This window comes from Oryza glaberrima, chromosome 8 (genome assembly GCF_000147395.1).
Source record: "Oryza glaberrima chromosome 8, OglaRS2, whole genome shotgun sequence".
Taxonomy (NCBI): Eukaryota; Viridiplantae; Streptophyta; class Magnoliopsida; order Poales; family Poaceae; genus Oryza; species Oryza glaberrima.
The window spans coordinates 2323682-2338283 of NC_068333.1; the positions used below are offsets into that span (position 1 = coordinate 2323682).

The 14602-nt window shown below is 42.0% G+C and overlaps 2 protein-coding genes across 2 annotated transcripts; one reads left to right on the plus strand and one right to left on the minus strand.

The window, feature by feature from the left end:
• LOC127782019 (F-box/LRR-repeat protein At3g58900-like) lies at positions 1-2231 on the minus strand. The gene is made up of 5 exons (XM_052309093.1): positions 2156-2231; positions 988-1844; positions 698-898; positions 419-618; positions 1-334 (listed from the first exon to the last, which is right to left on the minus strand). Exons 1-5 carry the CDS (start codon positions 2229-2231, stop codon positions 283-285), a joined length of 1386 nt encoding a protein of 461 aa, XP_052165053.1. The 3' UTR covers positions 1-282.
• Positions 2232-8972: 6741 nt separating this feature from the next.
• Positions 8973-11779, plus strand: LOC127781653 (F-box protein PP2-B10-like). The gene is made up of 3 exons (XM_052308661.1): positions 8973-9356; positions 9488-9606; positions 10989-11779. Exons 1-3 carry the CDS (start codon positions 9030-9032, stop codon positions 11440-11442), a joined length of 900 nt encoding a protein of 299 aa, XP_052164621.1. The 5' UTR covers positions 8973-9029; the 3' UTR covers positions 11443-11779.
• Positions 11780-14602: the final 2823 nt, after the last annotated feature.

A 14602-nucleotide genomic window follows, 5' to 3' on the forward strand; every position in this document is an offset into this window, starting at 1 on the left:
TAAAGAGCACTCTCCACGGCCAAGTTTAATTTTGGGGTGAAAAATGCCAAAAGATACATGACTTGCTTAGACTTCAGTCTTCAAACACAAAACAAATTACAAGTACCATGATGATGCTGGTGGATAAAAGTTTCAAGTGGAAGAACAGCAGTAGTAAAAAGGATTTCCAGGAAGATTTGGTACTGGGCAGAGCAGTATGACCCACAGCAACTCTCATCAACAAAATGTTTGTTAACATATAAACTACAAACTGAACATGGGTTACCGATCATGAGGATCTAATCACTGATCAGAGGACCATGCTCGTACATCTGCCCGAGCCCAAGTGCCGAACCTACGTACAAGTTAAAATGGTGTCTGTAAATGCCTTCACGACTATAGAAAACCAGTGCTGTAAGGTGAAAACAGCCATACCTACTCGAAACGCTTGTACGGTTTGATAACAATTTCTGGCAGAGAGTTCGCATTGGCAAGTATAGCAATAACTATAGCAGGCACCCTTTTGTCGTCCTGCACACAGATGATTTTGACCTTCTTAAGACGCTCACAACTGAATGACAGGTCTGGCGTCTCTTCTTGTGGGTAACTCATCCACTGTTCCCAAGCCAAACCTTCAATCTGGTGACAAGAACTGAAAACATATCAGCATGGTGATTAGGAAGCAAAGAAAAACTCCAGTCAGGTAAGATATCTTTACCATTCCAAGATGCAGAGTGAGTTTCTCTATGATTGGTGAGCAACGAAGCAAGTAAATCAGCGCGCTTAGGTCAACATCCACACACCAATCATCGACAGACAGTTTTTTTAGGTTATTGAATGATTGGCACCTCCGGAGATCCCTTTTTAGTACCTCGTTTTTCCTTGAACGAAAAGAATCATCCTCATCCTCATCCTCATCCTGCAATGGCATATAGAGAACTAGAGACATCAGCTATAGATCATGAAAAACAAAAGAAAATCATGGCAAAGCTAGAGCACAGATCATACATCATATTCTTCATTTAGCAACTTCAATTTTGTTACATTTGACAAACCACTGAGGATGTTGTATTTCGTATCAAAACATGGGAAGGACATATCATCAAGGCGAATGTAGGCTTTTGCCACGGATGATACATTCACAAGGCAAGGAGCTAAAAAGGGAAGGCACTCCAGGTGGAGTGAAACAAGGCTCGGGGTATCTATCACAAGATCTTTATAATCATCGTGAACAGAATCACCATTGTCAGGGCTATGTGAGATAAAGGTTAAATTCTTCAAAGAGGTGGAAGAAAATCTGGTTGCATACACGCAACAATCTATCATCACAAGATCTTGCAATGCTGGACAGCCAGAAAAAAGCTTCTCAATAAAGAGGTCACTGATGGTAACATTACGAAGACGCAGTATTTTCAGATGGGACGATATGAAGGAAGAATGGTCTAGATCAAAATACTCAGAATAATGCTCACAGATGTGAAGCTCACGGACATTTCTCCTCAAAGCATAGCCAACCCACATGTTAGCGTTGTGATGGTTCAGGGAAACACTACCATGTTGATATAGCGTATACATGCGAAGGCTATCTAGAGGCACGCAACCACGGCGCAGTACCAAGTTGTCCATAAAATTCACAAATCCCATCTTGCTGGTGAATTCAGATGCTTTGATCTCGAGGCACTGTACAGATTTCCAAATGTGACGCCACCTAGTGGACAGCACGCATGTCTGTATGGCCTCCCGTGTAGTCATAAAACAGAGGATATGTTGCAGTGACTCATCAGGGAGGCTGCTGATAAAGTCATAGGTGCTGGCCTCTAGTACTGTTGGTCTCATACGCTTGTTAGACATTCTTATCTCCCAGTCTCATGGACAATTCACTCAAATATGTGGTGAACGATATACCCCTGCGCACAAAACCAGCAATATACATGTTAGTGAAAATGTAAACAACTTTGGAAAATATAGCTATTCAATCTGATGTAGCAATTCTTGCTAAGCAAATATAATAGACATAATGGACAAAACCATGAAGTAATCATCTTTTTGTGTAGAAGAATCCATCGAATTCCATGTGCAATTTGACAAAACCAGGATCATTTAATTCCTTAGTCCATTACATCTCGGGAACTAATGGCACCTAAAGTAAAGATGCATGGTTTTCCACGAATCAGACCAACAATGTGAGCCATCTTGTCTGTGCTTGATTTTGATAGGTAAGAATGTAAGATGATCACTTCTCTTTTCGACATTACCTTTCACATGCCATAACCCTTCTCAGTCTCTACAACCATTTACAAAGAAGGTTCATATTTAGCATAGAAAGACACCAAGTTCCTAAACTTCACTTCTGATGGACATTAGAACAACGCTCCTTCTCACAAGTCTGTACTAATCTTTGGGGCTAACACCCTGAAGGGTAGACTAGTAAGAATCAGGCTAACCCTCACACATCAATTCTTTTCTCAAGGAATAAAATGCTCCAAAAAACCCCATCCCTCATCTCTTCATTTCAAAACCCTCATACATTCAGATAGCATAATACTCCAGAACATATTAACCCGATCCCTAAAAATTGGACCAGGTACGTTTACAACACCTCCCCCAAACCCCCACCCAAAAATAAATTAAAGATCCTAATAACCAGACCTCGCAAAATTGACATCAGAAATTCGCAATCATTTCCACCAGAAACTGCGAAATTCATTCACCTGATTCAACCCAAACAAGAAAAAAAAAAACTAACGAAGACTACAAGACCTAGGCAGCAAAGCAAGTAGTGCAGGCTACAGGAAGCAACAGAAAAAACCTATCCAGCAGATGGAGATGGACCCGGGAGAAAAAGGGTTAGAGCTGAGGGTGCGCACGCTCCGGTGCCACTTCCGTCTACCTCCCCGCGGCGGCGGGCGGCGCTCCGGCGAGAGCAACCGCGGGGAGCCCTACCGGCACGTGGCGGCGGCGGCACAAGCAGCAGTGGCACCAGTGGACCAAGAGACCAGAGCCATGAACCACGGACAGGTGGGTCCCACATGATAGATGGGCCCACATGTCAGTGAACAAACCAGCCACACCGACTAAAATTAATGGGCCGCATGTCTGCTACAGTTCCGTTCCGGTCCAACTAAGGGCTTGTCGGTTACACAAGGATTAGTTTCGGGCCAGGAGTAATAGGTATAACAAGAGACCGGGATTCATTCCGGGTTAAGAACCAATTTACTTATATTAGATACAATAAAATATCCGGATTAGTTTCACACCTATTAACTAATGGATTGATTTCCGGTCTCTTATCGTCCCTATCATGATTAAGTTGGTTCCCAGCCTGGAATGAATCTCAGTCTCTCGTTGTATCTATCATAAATTTCTTACTATACTTACCATTATTGGTTCAAATTAAATCCTTGTGTAACTGAACAAGGCCTAAGGGTTACTTTAGATGGGCCGCATTTCCATGCCTATCCGCAAGTAAAAAAAAAAATTATACTGGTTTGGTTTACTCATCAGGCCAAAGAACTGCAAATCATGATGTATACCAAATTGTTCGAGTAGAAAACAAATATAGCCCAACTCAATTAGGAAGTCATAAGGTATACATCAATCATGCCTTTGCACTAAACAATGCCAGAGTACCATCTATCCAACTTCTGTCACTTAATTCTATGTTCGTTTTCTTTCCTCGATTGATTAATTATTGTTGTCAATTTTATTCGTCTTGTTCCGTCCAGACTTGTAGCAGCAATGCCTCATGTTTAGCTCAACTTGATATATACACGTTGAACAGTTGATCAGCCTAGCTCAACTTGTTTGCATAGTTGCATGATACTGACCTTCTTTAAAAATCGACGAACCAATCTCCAAATTTCATGCACTATCGACGAACCAATCTCCAAATTTCATGCACTACCAACTCAACTGCCAGCCTTGGATTGACTTGATCACGCTGACAAGTTCAATTCGTTTCCGGCACTATGCTAACGACCGGACCAAAGAAATGTACATCTGAACATTTCTTGCTTGAAGATGTCAAAAACGAGCTAGACTGATCAAGTGAGGATTCTTCTTCCTCCTCTCTCTCTCTCTCCGAATTAACCTGTACTTGATTCTGTTCTCAACTTGGCCTATCAGATTAAACCGCACAAATCAAACTAATAAGAAGAATAGAAGAAAAGGAAATCAAAGAAAAGGACATGACCAAATTGATGGCTGCAGGTGATGCATTTACATATTGCTTGCTGGCCCAATGAGAATGAATGAATCTCTGGAAGGAATCTCACGCAGCTGCTGCGTGTGAAAATGTAAAGGGAAGAGGAATCTTCGTCAGCCAATCGACCAAGCTTCCTTGCAGCGCTCGCAGACCGTAATGTTCTGGGGTTCGTTGCTGATGGCAGCACCGATCGACGAGGCTGTGTTCGGAAGTAATCCCTCCCGCCACACAGAAAACGGAACGATTCATTAGCACGTGATTAATTAAATATTAATTTTTTTAAAAAATGGATTAATTTGATTTTTTAAGCAACTTTCATATAGAAACCTTTTTTTTATAAAAAAAACATATCGTTTAATAGTTTGAAAAGCGTGCGCGTTTTAGATAGGTTGCAAACATGGGGATGCAAACACAGGCAGGCAGCAAAGCAAGCAGTACAGAATACAGGCGCAACAGAAATACCTAACCGGCAGATGGAGACTTCCGTCTACCTCCCCGCGGCGGCGGGCGGCGCTCCGGCGAGACGGTGAAGCGCTTTCACCAAAGCATGAGCCACAGACAAGTGGGTCCCACACGATAGGCGGGCCCGATGTCAGTGAACAAACCAGCCACACCGTACTGCTGTAGGCCGCACGTCCGCTGCAATCTCCTTCCGGCCCAACTAAGGATTACTCTCTCCGTTTCAAAATAAGTGATGTTTTGCACTGTTCTTATCCAATGTTTAACCATTAGTCTTATTTGAATTTTTTATGGTTAATATTTTTATTGTTATTATATGATAAAATATAAATAGTATTTTATGTATAACTAATTATTTTTATTTTTTTCATAAATTTTTCAAATAAGACGAACGGTCAAACGTTGAACACGGATATTCACAGCTGCATTTATTTTAGGACGGAGGTAGTAATTTAGATGGACCACATTTCCAGCCTACCGGCAAGTAAATTTCACTTTGGACTATTTATTTATAACGGATGTTTTGTCTGTACTACCTTTAACCAATGTTTTTACTTTGGACAAGATAATGTTATCCTTGTTACACTTTGGATCACCCAACTCTTCTATCTAGCATATGAACAAGTACGATGACCTTACTACTACTTGTCAATAAACTTCTGCAGTTATATGTAGACTACTTGTTTCACATATGAGAAGTTGGATGTAGATGGGTAAAAGAATTAAAGGCGGTTCAAAGTGACCCAAAAGTAAGATTACTCAATCTAGAATGAAAACATTGACTAAAGAGGGGTCCAAAGCAAGTGGAATTTACTCTAAATTTTTTGATGTAGAATTATCGATTCCCGCATGTTTTTATTACTGGTTTGGTTTACCCAAGCCAAAATTCTCCTAAAAAATTTACAAGTACTCAAGGCATGATGTACACACCACCAAACTTGTTGAGTAGCCAACAGATTAATAGCCCAACTCAATTAGGAAGTCACATCAATCTCATGCCTTTGCACTAAATAAGACCAAAGTACACCATCCAACTCCTGTCATTTCTAATCGTTGTTTCTTTCATCAATTGATTAATAATCCCCTCATGTCAACAGATTACTCTTGTTAATATTATTTCGGCTTTGTTCCTTCCAGACTTGTCGCAGCATTGCCATCCACCCACTGTTACATGTGGAACAATTGAACAGTACTAGCTCATCCACTTGTTTGCATAGTTGCATCATGCTGAACCTTCTTTTAGAAAAAAAAAAATCGATGATCCAATATCAAAAATTCATGCAGTACCAAACTACCAACTCAACTCGATTATGATCGAGTGACAACCGCAGTTTCCAGCCTCGGATGGACTTATCACGCTGACAATTCGTTTCAGGAACTGACCGGGCCGAAGAACTGTCTGAAGATCTGAACATTCCTTGCTTTGGAGATGTGAAAAAACGAGCTAGGCTGAGGCTTCTTCTTCTTCCTGCTCTCTCCAAACTACTCTCTCTCTCTCCCCAAGCGGAGCGAGCAGGGCAGGCTTTGGATGAATCGATCTATTATCGAGCAATTTTATTGGGAACCTAAATACCCAGTTTCATATCTGGAGCAAGTTTTTAAAAAACTGCTCGGGTTTAGCAAAATCTGCCTTTACGAGGTCGTATTGATTGATTGAAAGGCCTGAAAGAAAACGTAGTTCTGAGGGGATTATACCTGTTGGTACCGGATTCTAAAATTCTATGCACTGTTACTCACAAGACAAGAAAAAAATCAATTTCTGAGTGAATATCTAAGCAAATATTTATTTAGATAGTTGATTTTTTTTAAGGACAAAGGGTGTATTAATCTGTATTGGTGATGTTTGGATCCAGAGACTAAACTTTAGTCCCTGTCATATCGGATGAATTTGGAGTATTAAACATAGACTACTTATAAAACTAATTACATAAATGAGAGCTAATTCGCGTGATAATTTTTTAAGCCTAATTAATCCATAATTAGCGAATGTTTACTGTAGCATCACATAGGCTAATCATGGATTAATTAGGCTTGGACTAATTCACGAGACGAATCTATTCAGCCTAATTAATCCATGATTAGCCTATGTGATGTTACAGTAAACATTCTCCAATTATAGATTAACTAGACTTAAAAAATTTGTCTCGCAAATTAGCTTTCATTTATGTAATTAGTTTTGTAAGCAGTCTATATATAATACTTTAAATTAGTGTCTAAATACAGATACTAAAGTTAAGTCTCTGGATCTAAACACCACCTTATTCTGTTCTCAACTTGGCGTGTCATATTCAATGGCACAAATCAAAGTTAAAAGAATCTAGAAGAGAAGAGAAAAAGAAAAGAAAAGGGCATGACCAAATTGATGGATGCAGGTGATGCCATTTATATATTGCTTGCTGGCCCAGTGAATGATGAATCTCTGGAAGGAATCTCACGCAGCTGCTGCGTGTGAAAGTGTAAAGGGAAGAGGAATCTTCGTCAGCCAATCGATCAGGATTTCTTGCAGGGCTCGCAAACCGTGGTGTTCTGGGGTTCGTCTGCTGATGGCAACACCGACGACGACAGGAACCCCAACGCTGACAGGATCGAACACATCTCCCTCCCCCGGCACGATTTGTCCCTCTGTTCGTCCGATCGGTGTCAGGAGGAAAGAGTACGAGCATCATATCGTACCACGGCCGGCCGGCGACGGCGGTTGCACGGCGCCCCGTCCGTACGACCCAGCCAGCTTCCATGACAACGTATACAGCGACATGGACACCTTTGAAAACATTTCTCGTAGTACTATGAAAACATCTGTATATGTTCAAATTCGTAGTACTATGAATGATCGTATTTCGTACTAGTTAATTTAACTTGGGATGGAAGGAGTAGCTCGTTAGTCCGTGTGTTTAAGTTTTGCGTTTTCGTGGTGAGATTAGTGTATTTTTTTGGAGGATTTTATGAAATAGGGTCATGGTTTGTAAGTGAGGTTAAATGAATCGTGGTATATATCGATCTGTCCTTAGACTTGTTCAACGATACTCTCTTCACATTTTAATGGAAGGAGTATGCATTTTAGCAATTATACCGATGGTTAATTTGGTTTAAACTTGAAAGATACGTATATGTATTATTAGGAAGTTAGAGTCAATTACAGTGACGTGTTGCTAACGCTCGCCAAGGCATGACTTCAATTAGGTGTGCTAGTCTTGTGAGTTACTACCGTGCATTTACTGTGAACTACTGGCCACCAACTCTGGTTGTTGTGCATCGTCGGTCACTACACATCAGCCAGACACTCACACATGGCATACATGCATATATCTAGGCAACACGTCGGAAAACAAACAGATCATCCGTAGCACTTATATGTAAATGGTACATCAGCCAAGAACATGATGCTAACTATAACACATGTTAGCCATATTAATCTACCATACACGTGCCACACATGAAACCGTCCTATATATGTTGGGTACATTAATTGTACTATGTCGTGAAGGTAATCAAACCAAAATCACCAATAGCAAAGTTAACCACTACCCCCACCATCCAATTCTCTAATCATCCGTAGAAAAAAAGAACACATGTGAAATGATCATGATCAACAGGTGTTTACCTACAACATCTTCGCTTGTGCATAAAACCTACACATATAGATTGTTAACGGCTTATATTACCCACTACTATATCATTAAATAAAATATGTATGTGAAAGGGCATGTAGCTTAGTGGTTACAGTTCAAATCTCTATAGGATCAAATTTTAGATTGTGTTATTTGATGGCTAAGTTCTATGTTTAATAGGCTAAGTTCCTAATTTAAAAAGTCTGCATATATCTGATTGGATGTATAGTCTGGGTAAAAAAAATACCCATCTCTAAAAAAATAAAAATAAATAAAAAATGTATAGGGCCTTTTTTATAAATTTTTCCTCTACATACTACCTATATTTTTAAGAAAAATAAAAATATACAAAACTTTTTAAATCTTTTTATTCCGGATTCGTCACCGATGATCTTCGTACGTAAGCAATATTTTTTGGGCCGTGACAGAGCTCAGTCCATATGGCTCACACCCATGCCACGCCCACGCCGGCGGTGGACCGTTTTTTACGCACAAGAAAAAAACCGGCAAGGAGTTGACTTTTCTTCTTCCCCGGCGTTGACCAAAAGGAGCTCGTCAACGTGGCCACCCTCCTGGCCGTCGATCTCCATCTGCACGGCCTCCGATGCACCCCTCCCCCCACCGCTCGCCGCCCCTCGACCACGACGTGTCCCGATGACGTGTCGCGGCCGTCGAGCTATATATATACTCGCCTCGCGAGCTCGGCTAGCTTCTCAGGTAGGCCACGAACTCCATAGATTTTTTTTTTGTTTCTCTTTGCTTCGATCGCTTCGTTCTCCATGGCGAGCGGCGGCGGCGGCGGCGGCGAGGCGGTGGAGGAGGGTACGACGACGCGGGTGGGCGACCTGCCGGAGGCGTGCCTGGCGGACGTGATCGCGCTCACCTCGCCGCGGGACGCCTGCAGGCTGGCCGCCGTGTCGCCGTCGTTCCGCGCCGCGGCGGAGTCGGACGCCGTCTGGGACCGCTTCCTCCCGCCGGACTACCGCGCCATCGCGCCCCTGCCGCCGCCGCCGGCTACGGCGGCGGCGAGCGGCGGCAAGAGGATGAAGAAGGGCGTCTACCTCGGGCTCTGCGACAAGCCCGTCCCCGTCGACGACGGCAGCATGGTACGTAGCTTAATTAGCTAATCGATCAAGAAACTAGTTCATGCCAAGTTCGTCGTCGATCTGCATCGCAAATTCAATTATACACATCCAAATTGAATCGAACCGAATCAAATTGTTCATGGCGGTTGCAGATGGTGTGGCTGGAGAAGGAGAGCGGGGCCAAGTGCTTCGCGCTGCCGGCGAGGAAGCTGAGCTTGCCATGGGAGGACGGCGAGTTCAGCTGGAGATGGACACCTCACCCTCTCTCCAGGTATAATAATACATCTCTTCTTGTCCCTTACATATTTAGCTTTAATTTCCTATAATTCGATTCGATATCTGTGTCATGGATTAATCTCGCGTTTCATTTTAAAATCAATCGTCATAGAATCTTCGCTCCATGTGCAAACACATTTGAGTTCAGTTAATTCTCCCAAATTCGGGTAGGAAAATGAATTGCCTGCACAAGTCGTTCAAAGCAGTTGCTTCCTGTCAGATATATTTCCTGAATTCGTACACCCAAACAATTGAAAACTTGATCGATCGGGCATGAATTAGTTGCGAACTCAAGATTTTTGTTGTGCATGTGGCATCTCACTATCTACGGCGACTTGATAAACAATATTGATTAAACCGCGTAGTGTTATTCTATTTAGCATATCTGTCTCTGTCCTGCACTAACCGCAACAATTCCCTAGTCGTAAGCCTTTTCAACCGAGCGGTGGAAAAGCAGTAGAAATTACAGCCACTGTCAAGTAGAAAGTAATTAATTAATTATCCGCAGAACATTCAGTCACAAAAGTTGCTGAGCACTACTCAAAAATCTTAGGTGATGATCAGATTGCTGAGCAAAGATCGATATCGATCAACTTCCAAGACGTTTCTGATCAAGAACAGTCGACCAGACAGCGACGTCACCCCGGCACTGTCTCCTGAAAGATGCATATATACATGCGTGTATTGTTGCATCCACAAATAAATTAATAGTACGTGTCAATATAAATAAAATTCTGTGATTCCAGATGAGCTGATTCGTCAACATTCATGACGGCATTGAGCAGGAGTTTCCGTTGATCCTTTCTTGGCAGGCATATATAGTCGCATCTGATCAACATCGATTCATTAATGCTAGCTTCTCCATTTCAGTGTTCATCATGCATATTAATTATGGGTGTGTTTAGTTTTTTGGGTGTAAAGTTTTTTAAATATACGGACGCACATTTGAAATATCAAATGTAGACTAATAACAAAACAAATTATAGATTCCGCCTGTAATCTGCGAGACAAATTTATTAAGCCTAATTAATCCGTCATCACCAAATGTTTAATATAGCATCACATTGTCAAATCATGGCGTAATTAGGCTCAAAAGATTCGTCTCGCAATTTACATACAACCTGTGCAATTTGTTTTTTTCTCTAGATTTAATGCCCCATGCATAAATCGAAATATTTGATGTGATGTTTTTGCCAAAATTTTTTGGATCTAAACAAGGCCTATATGAAAAAGTAGTAGTTTTGATTAATTAAGCAATCTCATCCATGGCTGCCACGAGCTGCATGATTTGGATTATTTTAATTTACAAGTTCGATTTGATTCCGCTATTGAGGAAAGAAAATTAATTGAATCAATTGTTTTGGTTTGATTGTTCAGGTTTGAGGAGGTGGCGCAGCTGGTGGACTGCACGTGCCTGGACATCTACGGGCGGCTGCCGGCGGCGGCGCTGACGCCGGCGACGCCGTACGCGGCGTACCTGGTGTTCGGCACCGCGGCGGCGGCGGAGGGGCACCGCGGGCTGAGCTTCCCGGACCAGGAGACGACGGTGTCCGCGGCGGGGCGCGTCGTGGCGCGCCACGCCGTGTGCCTCCGCCCCGACGACGCCGAGGCGCGCAAGTTCAGGGGCGTCGGCCTCGCCGGCGCCGGCGTCCCGGTCAGGCGCCCCGCGCGGCGCGGCGACGGGTGGTCGGAGATGGAGCTCGGCCGGGTGGCCGCCGACGAGGTCGCCGGCGCCGGCGGCGAGGACGTGGTGGCGAGCTTCGAGGTGCTCGGGTGGTATCCCAAGCGCGGCCTCGTCGTCGAGTGTATGGAGTTTAGGCCTGTAGTCTGAAGTTGGTAAAATGAACGGTCGTGATCGCGCGGATTCGCGGGTTGTATGACGTATCGGACGGTCCAGATGTTGGGCACGTGGAGCCATCAGTTCATCTCGTTGATGAGCTGCTAAAGTATGGATTGCACTTGTTCTGATATATATAAACGAAATACAACCATTATTAGTTTATTACCTCCACGACCCAGATTATCAGGGATAATTTAATTCTCTGAATTATTGTTTTTAGATAATAACCTAGCAAATTACCACCATGGGATATTGGGATGTATACTCATGTACAAAATGAAACCTGTAGCGTTTTGGTTTTCTCAGAACTATCAGGGATAATTTAATTCTCCACATTATTATTTTTAGATAATAGCCTAGCAGAATACCTAGCATTGCTATTCTCAAATTTATATTACAGTTTGAAATCATTTGAACTTGTGCAGTTTATCAAGCGAGTCTGGAGTCACAATACACGCATGCTTGATAAGTCCGAAGAACCGTGTAGTTACCATCGCATGTGTCAATCCTAATGACGGCAGCGTTGTTCGGTTTGATGGCTAACTTAACCCAACTCGTCGTGTCTTTTCTCTGTGAGTACAGTCTCACCAAACGCACACACGTGTGTCTGTTAAACCGACTAATTTTGCAGCCCAGGAAAGATCCTAATGGTACACTAGCTAGGTTGCAAACTTGCAATCTACTCCCTCCGTCTCATAAAAAACCAACTTAATATCAGATATGTCTAGATTCGTAGTACTATGATATGTCACACCTGATCCTAAATTCGTTTTGGGGCATTTGCAAATTTGCCACTGTTTTTTCAATATTGTAAGGATACCACTCGAATACAGTTCTAGTGGTATTTTTAATAACGATTCAAAGTAGTGATAAATTTGTAATTGTTCCATTCGCTTTTCATGGGACGGAGGTAGTATCTCATCAGTTATGAGGGATCATATATAGACCGGCCGGATGCTGTCATTCTGATAGCTGCATCTCTGTTGGAATCTTGCTGACCGATGAAACGGAAGAAAATTCAAGAAAGTATCCATCAGTATCTATCTTATCTCTCCCAATCGCTTCTGATTTCGTGCAAGACTCGCAAGTGCCTTTGATTTGTTCGCATCATTGCTTCCGGTTGTCGCATTACACTCTGTCGACTAAATTGGCTCTGATTTTGTCCTGAAACTATTCAGTTTTCTGCAATCTCCATATTGTGACCGTGTTTATATTCAAAATTTTTTCTTCAAACTTCCAACTTTTCTGTCACATCAAATATTTGGATACATGCATGGAGTATTAAATGTGGACAGAAAAAACCAATTGTACAGCTTGCATGTAAATCGCGAGACGAATCTTTTGAGCCTAATTACGCCATGATTTGACAATATGGTGCTACATTAAACATTTGCTAATAATGGATTAATTAGACTTAATAGATTCGTATCGCAGATTACAGGCGGAATCTATAATTTATTTTATTATTAATCTGCGTTTAATACTTCAAATATGTGTCTATATACGGCATGAACTAAACACAGGCTATCGCTCAGTTTGTCAAAATAAGGAAGAAAAAAAATATAGCACTTATAAATCAAAATGAAAAGTCAATAAACCCGTACGCGGCTGTCTACGTGGCGCGGTTTCACGTACACCGTACGGCAACTTGAGTACTTGACTGACTCCAATTTTGTCACCGCGGCCGATCAGTCCAGAGTCAGTGCATTGACGGTGATTGCATCTACCATTTCGGCGTAAATATACCTCGCTCATCGATGCGCTAACTTTGTTTTTAAAGTTGAATTTTGGACGTGACGATTACCCTTTCACGGAGAATTTTATAAACAAACCATATATTTTTTTCTAATGGTTTTATTATTAAGAAGATATAGTATGCCTTATTATATTTTTATACTGGACCTTAATAAGACGAATAGTCAGGTATTTTATTTAAAAATTAATAACGTCAAATATTGAAAACAGAGGGAGTATCAGCTAGCTGTCGTGTACGTACAAGTTTGACTTTTGAATTTTGAATTTTCTTTTCCTCTCCCGACAAAAATGGTAAACTTTCAGACCAAGCAGTTGAAAAGGCCGTCAATCAGTAGAAAAACCTAGTGCCGGGTAAACTCAACCAAATATGTGGCGGACACGGTCGCGGATCAAGTCTAACATCACAAACGACACCATACAAAAAAGAAAAGGAAAAAAAATAACATTATTCAACATATGGAGAACTCGCCCATCTATAAAGTAATGTAATTATTCCATCCGTCACAATTCACAAATTACAACAACACAATACTGAATTTGACACAAGTACTATGAATTTAAAGATGTAATCTCACTTTTAGATACGTAGCATTAGATTGTGTTAATTCTGATACCATGGGGCTATTTACTTTGATGCCAAAATAAACATTACCAAATTTTAACAATGCTAAAATTTTGGTAAGGTTGGCAATATAGCTATTTTGGACGTGTTCACTTTATTGCCAACATACATGCTACCCAATTTTGATTATTACCGTGCAGTTGTCAAATTTCTGGTATATTTACCAAATTTTGGTAAGAAACCAAACATATGCACATTTTTAACAACTTTACTACAAAATGATATGGTTTGAAATAGCATTAAAGTGAACAGTCCCTATGTTAATAATTTAGGATGGATGAAGTATGAAATGTGGCGGATCCAGAAATAAATAGTAGTGGGGTCTGAGTAAACTAAATAGAGTGATAGTCCCCCCTCCGATCTACATATGGTAAAAAGTTATAGTGGGTTCTTTGTGGGGTCTCTTATAGTCTTCACTACCAGTAGTGGGGGCGATAGCAAAGAGAGAGAAAGAAGAATACGAAGAAGCTACCTAACTAGCCCAATTGATCTTCAGAGCCCACGTAGGTATTAGACTTTCCTAGCGAGCACAAAAATGGGCTCGGCCCACAGGCTGAACCAAACTTGCTTGGGCCGACGGTTAGGCGATTGACATGTGGGCCACGTCCTAACCTTGGGCCCACTTGTCAGAGAGGACAACTCATCTGTGTGGCACGGGGGGTCTCGATCTGAGCCACACAAACGAGATCGGACGGCGAGAAACGCGCGGGGGCTCGGCTCGGTGGGGCCTACTTATCAGCCGCCTCCTCTCGCGCCGCCTGCCGCAAAATCCTT